At 40.5% G+C, this 22501-nt stretch overlaps 1 protein-coding gene across 1 annotated transcript in view; it reads right to left on the bottom strand.

Moving 5' to 3' along the window:
- Positions 1–22501, bottom strand: part of ubl3.L (ubiquitin like 3 L homeolog) — an 83161-nt gene that overhangs the window by 11398 nt on the left and 49262 nt on the right. Inside the window, 2 exon segments of the mRNA NM_001090526.1 lie at positions 2269–2355; positions 20020–20128. Of these exon segments, the coding sequence (NP_001083995.1) occupies positions 2269–2355; positions 20020–20128 (196 nt within the window).

The raw sequence follows: 22501 nt of genomic DNA, 5'->3' as shown, positions 1-22501 counted from the left end.
GAACCACCCCTGCCCAGGCTTTAGGGCCCAGGGAGATATGGGGCACTTCATTGTCTGTGGAAATCTCCATTAATCAGCCTTATATTGTGACATTTCTATTCTATATGTACTGTATATTGGGAGTGGGTCCCTAAGCTCAGTAAGTGACAGCAGCACAGAGCATGTGCAGTGAATCAGCAGAAAAGAAGATGGGGAGCTACTGGGGCATCTTTGGAGACACAGATCTTTACTGCTAAAGGGCTGTGGTTGCCTTGGGCTGGTACAGAAGCACAAAGCATAATGTATAACATTTCTAGCTACTATTTTAGCTAAGCTTTAGTTCTCCTTTAAGATCAGTATATTAAGCGAGTAAGAAGATCAAGAGCACTCTGGCAACAAACATATTACACTCTTCGGTGTTTTGTGGGGATCTTTAAGTCAATTATGAGTGTCACAAAAGAGCAGCAGAATTCTGGCATCTTCAATTTTTGGGGCTGGTATATTTTGTGCAGGAAAACAAAATAATGGCAATCTAAAGCAATGTCATAAGAGTCAGGCTAAACAACAGACTAAATGGTCCCTAAACTGAGAATAGGTCAAGAAGTTCAGCCAAAAGCAACAAATTAGCCCGACCGAATTTGGTCTGCACACTTAATAACTAGAGATGGCTTGCTAAATATAATTCCACCCGTCAAAACCCGTCTAGAATGATGTATGTCACAAGCAAGTAAACAAGTTTCCCCTTGTGAATAAGTTCTGAATAATGAGCCCCCCCCCCCCACTTGGTCCAGTTTGTGCTCTTAGGGATAATAAATGAGGAGCCGAGTATAAATGATGACACGGGGGAATAAGGAAGGAGGAAGTCTGCGCTGTTGTCACTGAGAAGAGAAAGAGGAGGAAATGTAGAAAGAAACCATTTTCCGTTGGCCCAATTTAATGTAGCAGATACAGTTCCCTTAATTAAATTTACACAAGTATGTCCTGTGACATCATATATTGAATTCATTTTCTGAAACTAAAATGACCTAGGGAGACTGTGCAACAGAATTTAAAAAGCCTCAATAAAATCCCATAGGCACATGACATTTTCTTCAGTTGATTGGTTAAATATTGGTTTTAAAGATTAAAAGGAGAATGAAAGCTACCAAGGCAGTTTGTTGCCAACAGATTAGCCAGTGCAAGATAGAAACGCCATTTTTATTCTTTAGAATACTTTACCATACCTGAGTAAACAGCTCTAGACACTGTCTGTTTGTTTAGTATAGCGGCTGCCATATTAGCTTGCTGTGACATCACTTCCTGCCTAAGTCTCTCCCTGCTCGCTCTTAGCTCTGAGCCCAGATTACAGCGGGGGGGGGAGGAGGGAAAAGGGAAGGGGAGAGAGGAGCAAACTGAGCATGCTCAAGCCCTAGCCCTTAAAGGAACAGTAACACCAAAAAATGTAAGTGTTTTAAAGTAATGAAAATATCATGTACTGTTGCCCTGCATTGGTAAAACTGATGTGTTTGCTTCAGAAACACTACTATAGTTCATATAAACAAGCTGCTGTGGAGCAATGGCGAAATTGAAAAACGGCTATATGGCACAGGATAATTAATGGATAACAGATAACACCATTAGACAGACAGAGCTTATTTGCTATTTGCTGTGTAACCTGAGCCTTTTCTGGTTTGAATGGCTGCCCCTATGGCTACACAGCAGCTTATTTATATAAACTATAGTAGTGTTTCTTAAGCAAACACACCAGTTTTACCAGTGCAGGGCAACACTGCATTATATTTTTATTACTTTAAAACACTTATTTTTTGACGTTACTGTTCCTTTAAGGTTTAAGCTGAAAACAGGAAGTCTGATACAGAATTCCATGTATACACAAAATAAGGAAAGAAATGCAGTTTTTCTTTTGACAGAGGACCGCATTACTTTGAGGGTTTACTTGTGTATTCATATAGATCTTTCTGATAAAGCTTACTTGGTTTTAACATTTCCTTCTCCTTTAACCCAGCTTGCTTGGCTCCAAGTCTAGGCAAATATGAAGCAGCAGTTGCTAGGTGCACAATTCATAGCAATGTAATAGGATATAACTAACAGAGCTCCTGGCTTTGTCCTCCAGCTCACCCACTGCCTAGTAACATGGGCACAATAGTTATTGTATGGGACAGGCATACATTACATCACTAAACTACATTGATGTTTATTATTAGGACTGGATTTCATTTTACAACCACACTTTACCGCAAGGGCAACTTTGAAAGATGTAAGTCATGATAAAATATTGAGTATTTGTACCTCCTAAAGTCACATTGCCGTGAAGAAACCGTCCTTGGTATATAAGCCGAAGTATATTTGGACTGCTCACTTGTTCCTCCTCCCAATCTGAAAAAGGAAAACATCTTTATCAAACACAGTTACTTCTCATAAGGGATGCACATAACTACTTTAATCTTTAAAAAAAATAAACTGCACATAGGTGTAAGTAAATCAAGTTATATGTTGAAACTATGCACATTTTAAAACCACCCAATATACATTCAGACAATGTCCAATTGCGGTTTATGATTTGGTCAGGTTAGCACATAACAAGGTTGCAGATACATGAAAGCTACAAATCTTTAAGCCATAGTTACAAGAATATGTATGATGGCCAATGGCGTTTCACTCCAAAATTTAGCATAAACCCCTACCAAGTACATTGGATATTAAATAGGCATTGTTTTTTGATCGTATTGCTTTGACGGTGGGTATATTGGTAAAAGATTCACGTATTTCACGACCTCACCATAGGAGCGGATCTTTATATGTATGGCCGGCTTCATGGGATGTGAAGATGCAGCATAAGGTCTTCTAAAAACATAAAGTATTTACTTGCCTCCTGCCATATACATAGCAGTAGCCTAGGCTAGGTTCTTTGCTACTCCACAAGTCCTACCCACTCAGAAGCCATGTTCCAATATCTTGCACTGATGAGATCTAACAAAATTGAAACAGGCTGTCTGCAAGTTTGGATATATGGCTCTGAACCATTAGGCTGTATCTGTGCTATAAACCAGCGGGTCTGGGTGCAGAGTTGGCCAAAGGTACATAAAGGAGTGATTTGCATGTCTCTGCCCATGATGCCTTATGGGAGAATCAAAACTCTTATTTTTGGTATCTAGGCAGTGCTGTATATATGGCATGAGACAAGTAAATACCTCCTGATTTCAGAAGGCTTTATGCTGCATGTTTTGCATGCAAAGGGATTTTTGGTTCCTTTTAGCCAGTCTCACCCTAATCTGGTGGGGTTATTTCGGTTTTTGAAAGTTTTAAGTGTTGAAAATAAAAGTCACTAACTGTAAACTCTGTATATAGAGTGCTGCAATACTGTTAAAAATTCACATTGTTTTGCACAGCAGTCTCACAGCATAAACAAACAATACCACTGTGCAGAGGGGCGGAACTTTTCCCAAAGGCCAATTCTTCCTATAATAAGCAGGCGCTGCCATTTCGACGAGGGTGGGTGCAGGGCCCCCTCACCCCCCGACAGGGGCTGCCTCAACCCGCCCCCCCTCCCGAGTGTGCGTAATTGAACCCTATCTTCAGCGCATCGGAGGAGGGAGAGCAACAGCCTAGGGGGTGCGCCGGTGTGGTTTGGGTCTGGACCGTGGGGCCCACCGGGTTTTTCCTGGTGTCACGCAGGCCCAGTCCGACCCGGATTTGATGGCTATATGCAATCCGTTTGCTGTCCCATCACAATGCTCACCACTCCTGCACTGTATTTTTTATGTATAATTTTGCATTACCCTCTAGGTTATTTCTTTGAGTGGATCACCCCTTATCATAAAATAAAACTGGGTAAATAGATAGGCTGTGCAAAATTAAAAAAAGTTTCTATTATATTTAGCCAAAAATGTAATGTATAAAGGCTGGAGTGACTGGATGTCTAACATAATAGCCAGAACACTACTCCTGCTTTTCAGCTCTCTAATTCTGAGTTAGTCAGTGACTATAAGAGGGGCACACGGGACATAACTGTTCAGTGAGTTTGCAATTGATCCTTAGCATTCAGCTCAGACTCAAAAGCAACAGATATGACCAATGTGGCCTCCCCTCAAGTCACTGATCAGTGGAAAGAGAGCTGAAAAGCAGGAAGTAGTGTTCTGGCTATTATGTTACACATCCAGTCACTCCAGCCTTTATACATTACATTTTTGGCTAACTAACTATATTAGAAACATTTATTATTTTGCGCAGCCTATCTATTTACCCACTTATTTTTATACTGAACAATTCCTTTAAAGCATGGAAATGATTGGATAAGCTAGCAAGTGAAAGTATCTCGTTTATTAGCGGCATTCATCTTCCTTCAAACGAGATTGAATGAAATTCCTTGTGCAAGAGCTGCCCCTCGATTCCAACCTCGCTGCTCATTGAATGCCTGAGGAGTTCCAGCATTTCACACTGGCAGGCAATTTATTATTTGGACAAAGGGTTCAGTAAGCAAACAGGGAAACTATGCCTTATATTATCCGCTAGCCTGTCATGTGCAAGACCCCTTTCCACACGGATCTATACAACTGGAACTTTAGAAGGGACAAGCAAGCAGACGAATACATTTCATCTTCTTGTCACGGCATCACCCCAGTTTTACTCCCATGCAGATGTTCTCTTGTGATCTCAATGAGATAATCAGCTTGGCAGTCTAAACATTTCATGAGAATAAAGCCACAATTTAACAGAAGCTGTACATAAACACGCACTTACATGCAAGATGTACAGTAAAAAGAATATCTTAAAATTAAATGAAGATAATATATTTGCTAAAAGGCTTACAGAACCACTATGGAATAAAGTGATTATTAAGTTCCCTTAGTGGAAACCACAAGAAATTAAAATAGCCTGGCCTACCATTTTAATTTTCATGTGGTTGCAGAATAAGTGATCATTGCTTTAGTTATGCGTGGGCCGGCCTGATACCCACATTGGGTTGCCACCTGGCCGGTATTTTACCGGCCTGGCCAGTAAAAATGATGGTTGATCCCAATGTCATTATTAGGGAAAAAAGATAAATATATAGGAAGGCCGGTATTTTTTTCCAGAAAAGGTGGCAACCCTATACCCACAACCCGTGGGTTCAGGCCAAACTCGCTGCTCCTCTTGCACGTGGGTTTGGGTTAATCTCTTCTGCCTTCTCTCCCAGTCCGCGACCTTAGACTGTCGGCTTCCGACTTCCTGTTTTATAGGCTAGCACCTGCTCCGGCGCGCCTCTTTTGATACATCATCGGCGGTGATCTATAAATAGAGGGTGGAATCCGAGGAGGGGGGTTGGCGGTTCGGCGTGGATCTATAAATGAAGGGGGGGAAGCTCGGTGGTGGGGGGGGGGGGAGTACTATGTGGATCTATAAATGTAGGGGGAAGGCAGGTTCGGCGTGGATATATAAATGGAGGGGGGAAGCCCGGGGCGGGCAGGTGAGGACCCGGGTCGGGTTTTTCACGGCACGCACATCACTACTTTGCATACTTTGAAATCTCTCATTCTGATACAATTGTTTCAGCAACACCTGACAATTCTCTGGAATGAAAGCCCCACTGCCTTGGGACAACCAAACGAAAATGGAGAAAAGTTGTTAGTGACGATTACAAAATATTTTTGTACTGCTATTTTAAAGAAAAAAAAAAGAGTGTATTTTGCTACCAACTGTCAACAAATGTGATTTTAAGATTTGAGACCACTAGAAATGTTTCCCCCAATATAATTTGGGGAATGGATGGTTAGATGGAAAAACATCATGGGAGGAAAAGGAAACCATTATAATAACTTCCTGAGCATTCTGGAACACTAGAATAATAGAAAAGTAGGGGGTCGCCAGCAAGAAAACCTTTCGGACAAGGGAACACATGCCGTTTTTACTTCATGTTTTTGAAAAATGTTAATAATAGCATAATTCAAATTCACACTACACTTTGTCATTTGTCTTTCATCCAGGAGGTTTTGTCTTCCCGCAATGCAATTTTCAGAAGCTCACGTTTCCCAGGATCCCCATGTACAGAGAACCTCACATGGGGAGAAGAACCTCCATTGTTATGACATAAATACGTCAGTTTGCGAGAATTTCGCTGCCATACTGGAAAATGCAGCATATTTAAGCCAAGTGTATCTGCTACACTGCAGATCATATTCTGTTCCATGGGTATGAAAATTATCAAATGTTGGCTTATAAACACCCCATGGGTTTACTGAAGCACTTATTCCATTTTAGACTATAGAGCAACATTTAGGGGGTTATTTATCAAAGGTCGAGTAGAATTTTACCAGAAAAATTCGAGTTTTCAAGGGTATTTTTTAGTCAAAACTCCCATTTTTGGTTAAAAAAAAAAAAAGGTTTTTGTTTTTTAAACTCAAAAAATTCTAAACTAGAGTTTATCAAGATTTATTATAACCCGGACATGCAAATAGCTTGAATCCAAAAACACATCATTTAAAAACTGTCGAGCTCATGCAGAAGTCAATGGCAGAGGTCCCTTGAACCATTTGAAGGTGTTTGTAACCTTCATGGTATTTGAGTTTTTTCAGTGGGTTTTGCTCGAAAACTTGATTAATTTGAGTATTTGATTTTTTTTTTTTTTAAAACCGACTACACTGATCAGAGTTTTCTACATTCAAATTTTTCCATAAATTGCAAACATTTGAGTTGTGAGTTTATTAGAGGGCTAAAAAAGCTCACAATCCTCTAAAGAGTGTATTTATGCCAGTGTGAAGGTAAAAACACAATGCGTACACTTGCCCTTACATGTAAATCCTCTGGCCAGAATCCACCCGTGTGCACAGCGCCAGGCAGCGGCTATTAATGTTATTTACACACAAATATGCGTTGGCTGCATCCGCATTTTATCCGTAAGACGAGAATCAGCATTGTGTGACATTGCTTTCTGTGCCACAGCTTAAACATTGACTTGAAGTTAAAACCAAAATGTCACAGGGTATTTTACATTTATGCAAAAATCTATATAATAAAGAGGAGATAATTACATGACAATACCACTTTGAGTTAAGCTGGCCATACGCCGCCATATGTAGCTGCCAATTCAGCCTCTTCAGAGAGCGAGTCAGCGATCTGCCCATGTACAGCTGTTACCAAATACAGATATCTTGCCAAAAATTACCCACATATTATGCAGGTTTGAAAATCTTGGCTGATGAGATCCGCATCGGCATGTTGATGCATTCCTCTACAAACGGTTCTGCAAAGGCCTCTGTTATTACCCAATCTCTGGCCCAGGGTCAAATCGGGCAAAGATCTCTTCTTCTGGCGATCTCACCAAATAAGCAGATCTTTATGTGCTTTACAATAACATTCTGCTTCTGTACTGAGAACTGGATCGTCTCTCACCATAAGGCTGCCTGGTGGCCTATGTAGCCCTTCTTGGCCAGCAAAGAGTAGGCTTACTGCTCACAAATGAGGTTTTAGGCGTTTTTGATTTAAGTTCATGGGAGCCAGAGGAGGTGGTTTATTTTGCTTTTCAGGTGGCAAGATGTGCTGGGCTGAGACATGCCCGGACTGGGCCGATGTGACACAGAAAAAAAATCTAGTGGGCCACTGACCCGGACCCTATCCCTGCCTGCCCTCCACTGGGGATTGGGGTTGGCTAGCGGTGGGCGAGGTTGTCAGACAGCAGGGGCCCAAAAAGGGGTGTGGGTGCCTCCGGGGTAACAGCCCAAGTGGGTCTCATACTCCAGTCTAACCCTGGATATGCCCTGTGTGCAGTAAGTCCAAGTGTTCAGCTTTGTTGTACAATATCCAATATCTCCGGATACACGTCTGCTGAGCAGAAGCGAAGGGTCTCAATAAATGCTCTTTCCAAAAAGCACTGTTCTGTCCTAACCAACTAAGGAGCAGATTTATTAAGGGGATTTTTTTTTTTTTGCTCAAAACTCTCAAATTAGAATTGTGAATTATCCAAACTCGATTCAAGTTTTAATTAGAATTTTGAGATTTATTATACTCTGTACCTTTAAGAACTCAAATTCGACTATTCGCCACCTTAAACCTGCCGAATTGCTATATAAGTCAATGGGAGAGGTCCAGGGATCAATTTGGTGATGTTTGCAGCCTTTCCAACATCAAAGGTTTTTTTTTGGAGAAAAAAACTCAAGTTGTTTTTTTTTTTAATTCGATTTGAGTTTTTCTAATTTGAATCTAATTCGATTCGAGTTTTCAAATCGATTCAATTCGTCTGAGCTGTGAAAATTCAATTTTATTAATAGATTTCGACTGGTTTATGAGTTTATGGGAGTTCAAAATTCGACCCTTGATAAATATGCCTCTAAATGTGCTCCACAAGCTCTAGAACTAAATCCCTCACAAAAACTGGAACCAAATCTATATCCGAATCCTAAATGCTTCAATACTGCAGCTGAAATGTGTTGTATTCAGTCTTCTACTGGAGAAGGGACACGCGGAGAACCCGAATAATAACAAGGCGGCAAATCTTGGGATATGGTGAAATCCCAAACTAAATTCTGTATTTGGTGCACCTATATATGAAAGAATAAATGTATTTTAAAACATATGACGTTAGCGGCAATTCAATGAGCAGTTACTGGTTATACGTTTGTATGTACATAGCAGCGACACTCCCAGTTAAAACGGATTACAACCTCTCATGTGACATTATAACCCAACAAAGCTATCAGAGCAAAGCAAAAATCCATATCATAATGGATTGCACTATACAGAGATGTGACAGAGACAGCATGCTTGCAGCAATTAATGACCTCACAGATTTATTAGGCACTTTCTGCAGTCGGAATGATAGGCTTTCAAGGCAAGGAATAAGAGAACGACCCCACGTTACACCTCTGGAATAAATATTGCAGAACATGTTAAAATTATGAATGCTGCTCAGATAGCAGACAGTTCCTATTTCGCTTGTGACCTTATCCGTGACATCAACCATCCAATAAACTGACGGCTTCTCGGTGCTTTCATCATTTGCAGGCACGCATAACAGCCAAGGTGAACCTCAAGAAAGTCAAAGGAAATGGAGATATATCAAACTAGCGGGCACGGTGCTAAAAGCGAAAATAGGTTGTAAAAACAATGTCGGCACGGAATAGTAAGCACAGCAGGGCAGAAATTAGAAGCGCTAGCTACTCATACATCTATCAACACAGCATGGAGGCCGACATCAAAACCATCATGTATAACACAAAATGAACAGGGTCGGTAGGAAGCAATTGTATGTTTACCACATTGGAGCTTCAAGCACACTTTGAGGGCCGTTTTTTTGTTTTTGTAAGGTTTTCCTTAAATGACATGTACAGCCTACATTTCCCTACCATGTATATAAATTGGGCATATCTTCCCCACCAACCCCCCATCATTTATCCTGCAAATATCCCCTCCATTTGCCAGCATCATCACATTTTCCTACAACAAATAGCAGCTTTCACCCGGCGGCCATTTTCCATCTGAGCTGAGAAGAACTGAGCATGCTTATTAGCCAACAGCCAAAGTAAATTCCTGAGGGAGGGGGCAGAGTGGGTTAGAGGAGGAGAAGGAATTGTAAGTGATTAAGGGGTTACAGCAGCCTTACTTCTAATCTTTTAACAACCAGAGTGCCAGTTATCTAAAGATTTCAAAGAGGCTGTTCACGGATTACATTCTTTGTGGAGGGGGTTTACATGTCCTTTAAGGCCGACAAATTAAGTCAGCAGCTTATTGGACAGTGTATGGGGCCTTCTAACAGACTTCCCAGATCAATATCTGGCCAAAATTCTGCCACATGTCGATTGGACGTGTTTAAGAATCTCATCGGATCGAGGACCACATTGGTTTGTTGATGCGGCCCTCAATCTGCCCGCCGTATTCTTCTCATTGTGAGGGCCCACAATCGGATCATCCCAATATCGCCCACCTCGAGGAGGGCATATCGGGGAGAGATCTGCTTGTTTGGTGATGTTGCCAAATAAGCGTATTTCCCTATGCATGGACAGCTTTAGACTAAGGTCACACAGGGTTGACATCGAAATACAAAGGCCAACTTCAGCCCCAACCGTGGGCAGTAGCCTCCTTCTTCTTTTGCATCTGGAACCATTGTGTTGGCTCCAGCGTGAAAATGAAAAGTCTCAGTTTCATTGCCAAATTATTATTCTGTTACACAATTCAGGAAATAAACAATAGAGAGTTGGTTACTAATCTTGTATAATTTCCTAGAGACCAATGTTTGTAACAAAGAAAAGTAAGTGTCTGGTCAAGCATGCTTACTTCTGCCACTTAAAACCTTACATCAATAACAGACATTTCCATTCTACAGCCCTCCACCTAGCCCTGAAAACTGAAAAACAACACAGTTTTTTGCTGTTATCCCATGTTCTTGTAACAGGGTATTATGTATGATGAATGCCCATTATTAGGCATTTTTGTGAGAATATTTCTTATCCATCATCAGAGGGAGCTGTGATTTTTGTATATATATATATATATATATATATATATATATATATATATATATATATATATATATATATATATATATATATATATATATATATATATATATATATATATATACATATATACGTAGACACTCACACATATACACTCTGGATATTGTTATTTTATGCCTATGATTAAGGGTGGAAATGCCCGTAACGCGTCAGGCGGAACATGCTATGTCTTTTTTTATGCAGATAAAAATACATGTTTTTAAACAATCAAATGATGTTGCGGAGCTCCGTTCCATTTTCTTCTATTTGATGCGGCAAGAGATGCCAAGGAACTCCTGCACTTGATGATTTCAATGTGAGTGAGTCGGAGCGGTTATTATTTGTTTTCTGATCATATAAATTAAGATCTTTGCCCAATCTGGTCACAGATGCACTTGCCCTAAGCAGGACGATCTAATCACCTGGCCCCTGGGCCAACAATTAGCTGAAATTTTAGGCCACCGATCCCCCAACCAGTGGCTTTTGAGCAACATGTTACGAACATGTCACCAACCCCTTGATGTTGCTCCCAGTGGCCCCAAAGCAGGTGCTTATTTTTGAATTCCTGGCTTGGAGGCAAGTTTTAAAAACTAGGTTTACTGCCAGTCCACATAGGAGCTAACAATCACTACCCTTATATCCCCATGGACTTGCTTCACGCTTATGCTGCTCCCAAACTCTTTTTACATTTAAATGTTGGGTCCTCCACTTTAGGCCATGCAGACATGTTGGGAGAGGAAAGCATGCACCAATGAGGTCCTTGTGTGGTGGGATTTTCTAACAAGAAAGATATAAATAAATTGGGCTCTCCATTTTGAGTTGGCAGCTTTTATTAGCCCATGTATAATAACCCATGTATAATAACCCATTTTCAATTAAAGGCCATTACACATTGAAGTGGAACACAGAATAACGTGGCCCTAGCACTGATCCATACGGTACTCCAAATAAAAACAATAAAAATCAACAGACGCCATGCAAGGGGCTGTACATGTGTATAGACACTTTAGCAAATAAAAAGCAATTTTAACTCAAATCTGTCATTAAAAAGAAGGCCCATAACCCTAAAGTCTGACACCGACCCTCATCAGAGCAGGAAAGCAGCAGATTGTTTGACCTGGTCTCCTCCGGGGAAATATTCCCTGAACACAGTGAGTTAAATAAGGCAAAGGTGCAAAGAGGAGGATCAATCCCTGCTGCACTCACTGACAGTGTAATTGCACTGCGGAGACAAATCATTTTCTGCTGCTGCTGCTGTCTGTATTGGCATATCATAGACACACTACTGTTTATGTGTACAAATAACTGTCAGTTGAGAAAACAGACAGTCACTGTGGATTTGTGCAAGAGGTAATCGGCTCTTTATGTAGGTAGAAATTATATTCTGTAGGAAATCTCTAGGTGTTTCTATTTTACCTCCTAACAGTGTAACTGCTTACTAGATATAGGACATAATGAAGAAATTACTCCCATTGGCTCCATTTTAATCAAATAACTCAAAATTTTTGAAATAATTTCCTTTTTCTCTATAATAATAAAACAGTGGCTTGTGCTTGATCCCAACTAAGATAGAATTCATCTTTATGGGAGGCAAAACAATCCTATTGGGTTTATTTAATGTTTAAATGATTTTCTTTTAGTAGACTCAAAGTATGGAGATCCAAATTACGGAAAAATCCCTAATAAGGAAAACCACAGGTCCTGTGCATTTGGGATAAAAGGTCCCATACCTGGTACTACATTAGTGCTATAAACAGGCTCACTCACACAAACTATATAGTGCCACACAGTGCTTATAAAATAATGAACAGGGTCGTCTAAAGGCTACAAGAACTAGAAAGGGTGTGACTTTTCAGGTGTATTTTTTCTTTCTTTTTATATATATATATATATATATATATATATATATATATATATATATATATATATATATATATATATATATATATATATATATATATATATATATAGATATATATAGAGATATAGATATAGATATATAGATATATATAGAGATATAGATATAGATATATAGCGATAAGGAATATAAGCACTCCAATGTTACTGGTCAATAATCTTTTATTCCACTGTGCATACCAACGTTTCGGTCCAAGTTTGGACCTTTATCAAGGATCCTTGATAAAGGTCCAAACTTGGACCGAAACGTTGGTATGCACAGTGGAATAAAAGATTATTGACCAGTAACATTGGAGTGCTTATCTTCCTTATCGCTATTTATCATATTTTGATATAGCACCCACTTGGACAAGTCAGAGTGCGGATACACACCTGGACTGTGTGTGTGTGTATGTATATTAAAATTCCTTCCTGACTCCAATATGGGAATTGAAACAGTCCCTGGATCGACTTGTACTATGAGCTATCTTTTATAACTCTGTCTTCCCTCACTTGCTAAACACCATCCAACCCCTTCTTAAAGCTATCTAATGTATCAGCCTGAACAACTGATTCAGGGAGAGAATTCCACATCTTCACAGCTCTCGCTGTAAAAAAAATCCCTTCCAAATATTTTATTTTCTAAAACTTTGTGACTTTTGGCGCATGCGCAATAGATCCGTACCGGCGAAATGCTCCTACTGCGCATGCGGCAAAACGCCGGTCAAAGAAGGAAGAAGATCGCGTGGAAGAAGATGTCGCCTGTGAACTCCCTGGACTGGACCTGCGCAGAAGGGTAAATAACAAGTTAGGGGCATTTGCCCAGCGGGACGGGTAGGCCAGGGGGGAGGAGGGAGGGTGGGAAAACACACGGGAGGGGGGAGGGTTTTTGCGCTGACTAGGTTTCCTTCCCCTTTAAGCACCTCTTCTCCAGCGTGAACATCCCCAACTTTCCTCATAGCTAAGATTTTCCATACCTTTTACCAGCTTAGTTGCCCTTCTCTGTACCCTGTCCAATTCCATAATAGCCCCCCTTGCTCAATAGGAGTGCAGTGCTGGCACTGAACATACTTTTTGCAAATTGTTTTAGCTATGAAAAACCTATGATTTTTGTTATTTCTTGAGCTAAACAGGACAAATGGGTCCTAGCGAGGTAGATAATTGAATTTCCAATGCTCAGATAATGCATCTAGATAATGGACATTTTCTTACCTGTAAGGACCAACCATGAAGCATCTCCAGTTAAGCGGCACAAGCCCTATTCGTAATAAAAGGTGTTTAGTGCCACTTTAAAGGGACACTGTCACAGAAATATCAACAGTAAATAGAAACTGTTTCAGCAGATTCTGCAGAGGTCCAAAGAGGGGCTGGGCTCGTGGCACTAGAACATGGTAGGTTTTAGAACGAATGTAGTGCACAACAGTAGCTAATTCCATATGAGCAACAGAAAGTTGGTTCTTAGACGAATAAGGTAGCTACTTGTATCATGCAAGGTTGAAATAAATCGTTTTATGACTGATTAGCATATTCTTGATATCTGGCTGGGCTGATGATGATAAGCTGTAATTTTCATGCTAAGATACTGCAGCTGCTATGATTAAGGATCATCTAAACGTCCCCAATGATTAATAAGGTCTTAATTAAATCAGTTGCATATTAAGTGCAAGTTTGTAGGTAAGATTTCTAAATGTGATGCCGCTGTGATCTGTAGCTGTGTATCTTTTGATGGACTACCAATCTGGGCTGGTGGCAGCCTTAAACTGGCCATAGCCACAAAGATTAAGTTGTATGATCGTACCTACATTTTTCATACTATGGGACTGGTTGGTCGTTTAGTCAGACAGGTTAGAAGATTTCTGACGGCTAACAATAATATCTCTGCATGTATTGCCTGTCTGACAATATCAATGGGTGACTGTCACTTCTATTTGTCGGACATAAAATTCCTACGATTGCTGTCAATTCATGACCCGAACATCGTCTGATTTGTTGTTTTTACTACTTTATTTAATCTGAATGGTTAATGGTAGGTCAAAGATTGCAACAAACGAGCGATTGTCTGACATAAGGATATATCTGCATGTCTATGGCCAGCTTAAAGGATCAGTATCACCAAAAAATAAAAGTGTTTTAAAGTAATGAAAATATCATGTTCTGTTGCCCTGCACTGGTAAAACTGATGTGTTTGCTTCAGAAACACTACTATAGTTCATATAAATAAGCGGCTGTGTAGCAATGGGGGCAGCCATTCAAAGGAGAAAAGGCTCAGGTTACATAGCAGATCACAGATATGCTCTGTAGAACACAATGGTATTATCTGTACTTGCTCTGCCACAGTGAAGAGCCGAAAGTGGGTGAAAAGCATCACGCTGCATTTGGCGTTTCCTTGCTGTAAAGTAAATACAGGTATTGTACCCATTATCCGGAAACCCTGTATCCAGAAAGCTCTGAATTACAGAAAGTCTGTCTCCCATAGACTCTATTTTATCCAAATAATTAAATTTATCTTAAAATGATTTCCCCTTTATCTGTACTAATAAAACAGCCAGAGCTGTGGAGTTGGAGTTATTGAATAGGAAGAAATTTTGGGTATCTGGAGTCTGCAGGGTCGGACTGGGCCGGCAGGACACCGGGAAAAAACACGGTGGGCCCCGCCGACCCAGTTCCGCACCCACATCTGCGATAAGGCTTGGTAATGCCAGGAAAACATTATGCCAGCGCATCAGTCCTAGTAGGCCCCAGGCCCCCAGTCCGACCCTGGGAGTCTGAGTCACCAAAAATCTACAAAATAAGTCAGATCTAAGAGCTCCTAAGAAGGCATTTTAACTGCCCACCACTACTCCATGTTCTCATACAGAGGGCTTTATATTTAATAACATTATGAGATGTCACAAGTGTACAGGATCGTTGTGATCACGCCTGTTTCTGACGGATGGCAGGAGAAGAAAAAATGCCTTGTGTGCCATGAGCTTCAGGCTGTCCATAAATGTCCAGATTTAGTAAGGCAGTTTGGTCAATTGCAAATACAGTTGAAACCCCATTTTCGTTTTTACGGACCAGAAAGAAAGGTGTAAAATGCATTATGCACAATATATAAGTGGGACCACAAAATAATTGATGTTAAATTAAATGAAAACTTAAAATCAGGGGATGTAAAATTAAGGTTTCATTGTATTGGTATAGGATCCATTAACCGGAATAGACTCCAATATTATGAAATAACATTTTTACAAATTATTTATTTTTCTTAATAATAATAATAACAACAACAACAACAGCAACAACAGGTAGCTTGTACTTTATCCAAACTAAGATATAATTAATACTTATTGGAAGCAAAAGTAGCCTTTTGGGTTTATTTACCTATTGGGTTTATTTATTTTCTAGTAAACGTAAGATATGGAGGTGCAAATTATCCCTTATTTGGAAAACCCCAGGTCCTGAGCATTCTGGAGAACAGGTCCTATACCTATAGTGTTTGACCTTCTTGCCTTGAGCAGGCATATTTCAGTTGCAAAATACAGGGAAACACTGCAACAGGACCGGTTTCATGAACACAAATCTTCTCAAATTTCAGTATGATAAGGATATCAAACAAAAGGTCAAAGTGACCCAAGAACAACTTTTACAACAAACAAGTCTGCTTTTTTTGTTTCATTCATTTTCGCATCACAATTAACTAGAACTAGTTTCAATAAATGGGGGTGCCAAAATGTTAGTTAGCCCCCCCCCCCCCAGTGGTTAAAACCGCTTACTTGGTACCCAGGGCCAGTGCTTCTTTTAGCAGAAAACTGCAAAGACCCAGGGTATTACCTTGTCACCATGTTCTTCAGATTCTTCCTTCTTTTCTTTCCAGTCTGGAGCAAGTGCAGTAGAGTGAAAGACGGCTTTTTTACTCTAATGTTTGTGCCCGTGGAAAAGAAAAGAAGAGGAAGAAAAATAGCGCCAAAGAACTTCTGTTGAAATAGCCCAGGTCGGTGCATCACTTAGGAGTCTCCCCCTAATGATTGTGATCAGATTTGGCACAGACCATTGGTGGCAAAACGAGGCAAAAATCATGAAGTTGCCAAGCGAGATGCCATGGTGGCAGTCTTAAAACATTGCAAAAAAGCATGTAACTAGCAATATATCCTTGCATATTTTTCCTATTTGATAGAGTAGGGGTCCCCAACCTTTTTTTGCCCATGAGCCACAATCAAATGCGAAATGGCTATTTGGTAGCCCCTATGTGGACTGGCAGCCTACAGGAGTCTCTGTTTGGCAGGACACTTGCCTAAAAGTAATATGAAACTTATGGATAGTGTGCTAATGCAGCGCTTACGGAATCACTCCCACAGGTTGATCTTACTTGCACAGATCAGAATTGGTCATCGCTGGAAGATACTAAAACTATTCTGGGTGTTTTGGGAGGATTCCTTTTTGGAGAAAATAACCAGAGTATAGAAAAGGCTGACAACCCTAGCAATCAAGTATTTATTTGAATAAGAGACTGGAATGTGAATAGGAGAGGCCTGAATAGAAAGATGAGTAATAAAAAGTAGCAATAATAATAAATGTGTAGCTTTACAGAACATTTGTTTTTAGAGGGGGTCGGTGAACCCTGTTTTAAAGCTGGAAAGAGGCAAATAATTAAAAAATTATATAAAAAAAATAATGAAGGTCAATTGAAAAGTTGCTTAGAATTCGCCATTCTATAACATACTAAAAGTTAACTTCAAGGTGACCCACCCCTTTAAACAGGCTGGTTTTGCTTCCGATAAGGATTAATTATATTAGTTGGGATCAAGAACAAGGTATGGTTTTATTATTACAGAGAAAAAGGTATAAAAATGGATTATTTGGATAAAATGGAGTCTATGTGGGACAGCCTTTCCGTAATTTGAAGCTTTTTGGATAAGGGATCCCATATTTGTATTCCTTGGGAACAGTGTCGGACAGGGACACCAGAGGCCCACCAAAAAAACCTTAGACCAGGGGCCCACCAAAAAACTTTAGGGGCCCACTCTCAGTACTATTATTCTTCCTCTCCTCACTCAACCTCTATTCTCCTAGTCTCTTTTCTTTACATACAATAATACTAAAATCTATTATCCCATCTATTAAGCCTCTTTGTTCTCTTGTTTAGCAGCATGAGGGGCCACTGACACCTGGGCCCACTGGGAGTTTTCCTGGTATCCCGGTGGGCCAGTCTGACACTGCTTGGGAAGTACAATAAAAAAAATAAAGGAGCTGGAGAGACTGCTGAAAATCCAGAAAGGATCAATGAACATACAGCATTAATTCCATAATGTACAGACCAAACGATGATAAAAATGCCAATTCCCGCCTACTCACACGACTGGGAATTGCCACAAGTTGCACTGAAAGGGCAATTACTGCCCAAACAATGCTCATTTGCAATAATTATCAGTGAAGAGCTCATGCCCACTGTGACTGGCCTATTTTTGGGTCCATTTGCCTATTTGAAGTAAAATGTATTGCTATTATTGAGAACGCCTGTGTCTTTAATATAGAGACTGTGTCTGTGTGATCATGTAAAGGGCACAATCTCTATATAGAAATAGCTCTGCGGGAAGCCATAGCAACCTGTCCTCTTTTTTTTTTTTTTATAGCCACAAGCTAAGACTGCATAACAATACTTAAATGCGGCAATAGGGCTTGTGTGCTGTTGTGGGTTTTTACAATTTTGCCCAGAAAATCTGCAGAATGAGAAGCACCTGCTAAATTAGATTTTCTTGCATCAATGGGATGGAAACCAAATAATGTCTGTGGCACTCTATTAGCATGCAATTCATAGGGAGCGTGTGTAGGTGCAACATGCAATGGAAGCCGGAGTTAATTCCACGCTCCTAGATATTTGCACTTGGGGGTATCTTTAAGTAAGATACAGAAAGGTTTATTCTTAGCAATTTTTCATTTTTTTATACAGTTTTTAGAATTGATCTTCATAAAGCAGATGGAACACATTTTTGTACTATGAGAAAGCAAAGTTAATGCAATAATTTGGTAAGAATAAAGAAACACAGAGGCACATTTTTCAAGGGTCGAATTTTGACGTTTTTTAAACCTCCAATAAACGCCCATGAACTGGAAATTCGACCAATCTAAGTTTATTATAAAAATCTAATTTTTTTGAAACTCGGGTGAATAGGATCGACCCGAAAACTAAAAATCAATTGGAATCACGTTCGATTTGAATTTTAAAAACTGGATTCAAGTTTTTTCACTGACAAAAAACTTGAATGTCAGGAAAGCTGCAAACAACTCCAAATTGATCCCTGCACATCTCTCATTGATTTAGGAATTCAAGTTCTTAAAAGGGCCACAGTATGATAAATCTTGAAAATCTAGTACGAATTTTTTTAAAAACTCGAATCAAAGAACTCCCTAGTCAAATTTGACAGTTTTGACCATAAAATATTTCCCCCTCTGAGACAAATTGGAGAGGCTTCAAAAATTTTTTTTTTTTTTTTCCTTCCTTTGGATCAACTAGCAGTTAGGCAGGTGATATATAGACTTAATAGGTTGAACTTTATGGACGCGTGTCTTTTTTCAACCTAACTTACTATGTTACTAAGTAGATTTGTGAATGTTCTCTGCAAGTGGAAATATTCGCCAACGTAATCGATTATGAGCTGGAATTAAAGCAAAGCAATGAAGGTTATATATAGTGTGCCAACATGCCGGAACACCATGGCCTCCTGCATACGAAGATCACTCATGCAATCATGCTTGTTTCTAAATCCTGCCATACAAAAATGTGTAAATACAGGCATTAAAGGTTACTGTTTCGCCTGTCTAACAATTTGCTCTGCCCTAGTGATATGTGGATTGAGAAAAACGCGACCCGGCTTCTCCCCTTCTATTAATAGACCAGCACCGACCCACCCCTCCGATAACATCAAAAAAGGGTCTGGACAAGGGCACATCTATAAAGCTGGCAGTGTAATGTCGTGAGCGGGGCAAATGGTGTGTAGAGGTCAGCTCGAACTAGCCCGAAACCCGTGGGAATTGAACCGGCCCACACATCACTACTCTGTGCAGCTTTAATTCAACAGACCAACGATAAACCAGAGGAACAGAATACTTGGATGACCCAGGTGTTGAATCACTACTACACATGGGGGCAGATTCACTAAAGGGCCAATTTTCACCAGCGACTGCTTCACCACACTCCTCGCCACCGCACCAGGCACAAATTCATTGCCACTGCCAGGGGCGTAACTATAGAGGAAGCAGACCCTGCGGTTGCAGGGGGGCCCAGGAGTGTAGGGGGCCCAGTGAGACCCTAATTAATTAGCAATTTTAATATATGTTGGTAAAATAGGCCAACTTATAAATATTTTAGGGCCCTAAATTGAATTTGCTATGGGGCCCAGTAACAACTAGTTACGCCACTGGCCACTACGCAAATTCACTAAAATGCGAAGTTGCGTCTCAGCAGCCAACCGACAGCGAATTTCATAGCGAATTTTTTAAACCCGCGGGTATCGGGCCAGCCTGCACATCAATAATACCCAGTCACCACCACTAGATGCTGGAAGACTAAATCTACTGCATTCCCTGGCAGACAATAGGCTCACTTTTACAACGTTGCCAAATCATGCCGTTTTTTTACTGAAAGAACTGAAACAGCTGTAAAGGAGCAGTAAATACATCGTAATAAACAAACACTTACCCATGGGCCAGTTATCATATACGTGCTTAGCAATATCTGCTGCCGAATCATTCGGTGAGTACAGGAACTCTTTTGTCTTCCCGCTTACTAAGATTAGGCGCAAATTAATCTGAAAAACAGAAATAAAAGGATTTGAGTTGAGTTGTTGGTGAGGGTAATGAAAAACAATAAATCAATACATGAATAGAAAGGTTCAAAGCTAATCTGAGGAGCCTAGCATTGCAATAATAGCATACGATTTGCATTAGAAAATAAGCAAGAAAATGACATTTATTTTAAAATAAAAATTTAATTGACAGTAGTTTGTCTGTCCTTAGCTATTCCTTGGAGACTTTCAGGCACTGCCACTCTTGGGCTACAAAAACTAATATTTAGCACTGGTCTGTATGCATCAAGCAGCACCATATTGTATGCTGAACCTGTATAGGGTTCAAGATGAAAAAGTAGTTTTGTGATTGCAGTCCCAATAACACGGTCTAGTGTTTTAGTTATTATCCCTTTAAGGAAAACTATACCCCAAAATTAATACTTTAGCAACAGATAGTTTATATCAAATTAAGTGACATATTAAAGAATCTTACCAAACTGGAATATATATTTAAGTAAATCTTGCCCTTTTACATCTCTTGCCTTGAGCCACCATTTTGTGATGGTCTGTGTGCTGAGATCACCTGACCAGAAATACTACAACTCTAACTGTAACAGGAAGAAGTGTGGAAGCAAAAGACAGAATTGTCTGTTAATTGGCTCATGTGACCCAACATGTATGGTTTTTTGTGTGCACCGTGAATCCTACGATCCCAGGGGGCGGCCCTTATTGTTTAAAAGGCCAATTTTCTATTTAGGATTACCCAATGGCACATACTACTAAAAAAGTATATAATTATGAAAATGGTTTATTTACATGAAGCAGGGTTTTACATATGAGCTGTTTTATGCAATATCTTTTTATAGAGAGCTACATTGTTCAGGGGGTATAGTTTTCCTTCATAGTAATTGTAGCCAACAACAAATGGTTACCTTACATCCCTCCCCCCGTGTGCTTTTACTAGACAGCAAGTGTCTGAGAGGCAACAGAAGGATTCCACACTAATCTGACTGCTAACAGGATGCCAAAGTGGATGTCAGCAGTGATTATAGATCCCAGATTGCTGACCTGGATAACAAATGAAGTGGGAAGCTGGAGGTGAAAGGGATTCTTTAGTTAATGCACCGAGTCAGCCATCAGTCAATCTCTCCTCAAAAGCTTTCTCCTTTTTACAAAGATCATTTAACATACAGCTCCCTGTTGTGCTGGCCGATGACACAGTCGCACATAACGCTGGAAAGTTCATTTGTATACAAATATATAGTTATGTAAGAACACGCAGCAAAGGATTTCCGCCAATTATTTATCCTTAATGGTGAATAATAGCAACTGGTTGTTAAGGGTCAGGGCACACAGTCCGATTAGTCACCCGGCGACAAATCTCCTCTTCTTTGGGGCGACTAATCTACCCAAACTGCCTTTCCGAGGGCTAAAATGTCAATTTCTGGCTGGATGGCACTCGGCGTCTTACACAAAGTTTCCTCATGAGACAACTTCGGAAAATGAATCGCGTTGTGTCACCTCGCCAGCGATTTACATTTTAGCCGCCTGGAAGGCAGTTCGGGGAGATTAGTCAAATAATCTCCTTGAATCTGCCTGTGTGCCCTGACCCTAAGGCTAGGGCCACACGGGAAGATTCAGGGAGATTGGTCACCTGGCGACTAATCGCCGCGTCTTTGAGTCGACTAATCTCCCTGAATGGCTTGCTGGTATCTCGCACCCGATCACGAGGCAATTTGGAGCGACTTTGAAAAACGTGTCGCCGCATGTGAATAGGCGCAGGCGACTTTAGTGCTAGCGGGTGCAAGATACCAGCAAGCCATTCAGGGAGATTAGTCGCCTCAAAGACGCGGCGATTAGTCACCAGGCGACTAATCTCCCTGAAATCTTCCCATGTGGCCTAGCCCTAAGAAGTAGAATATGACGAAGTGTGTCCAGTCTAACAAAAATGGGGGGGGTGGTTTGCATTATAGCATCCCTCATACTGGAGGCCAACACTGTGGAGAAAAATCTGAAAGGACCATGAGCGCTAATGCGTTTTCAATAGTCGCCCAAAATTGCCTCAGTGAGGCAACTTTGGGCGACTATTGAAAACGCATTGCCGCGTGTGCATTAGCGCAGGCGTCTTTGCGCTGTAGCCTATGGGGAAAAACGCTGAGGCAGTTCGGGGAGATAGTCGCGCAAAAGACGAGGCGTTTAGTCAACAAAATCTCCCCAAATTTCCTCGTGTGGCCTTACCCTTAAAAGCAGAGACATGCTCAGGTTCGGATAAATTTAGTCACCCGGCGATAAATCGCCTCTTCTTCGGTTCGACGAATCTCCTCGAACTGCCTCGCGCTGGGTAGAATCTAAATCACCGGCGAGATGGCACTTGGAGTGCTTCGTTTGCCCAAA

Source organism: Xenopus laevis, chromosome 2L (assembly GCF_017654675.1).
Source record: "Xenopus laevis strain J_2021 chromosome 2L, Xenopus_laevis_v10.1, whole genome shotgun sequence".
NCBI lineage: Eukaryota > Metazoa > Chordata > Amphibia > Anura > Pipidae > Xenopus > Xenopus laevis.
The sequence above is the reverse complement of the archived record's forward strand: the minus strand, read 5'-3'. Positions and strand labels throughout refer to the sequence as shown.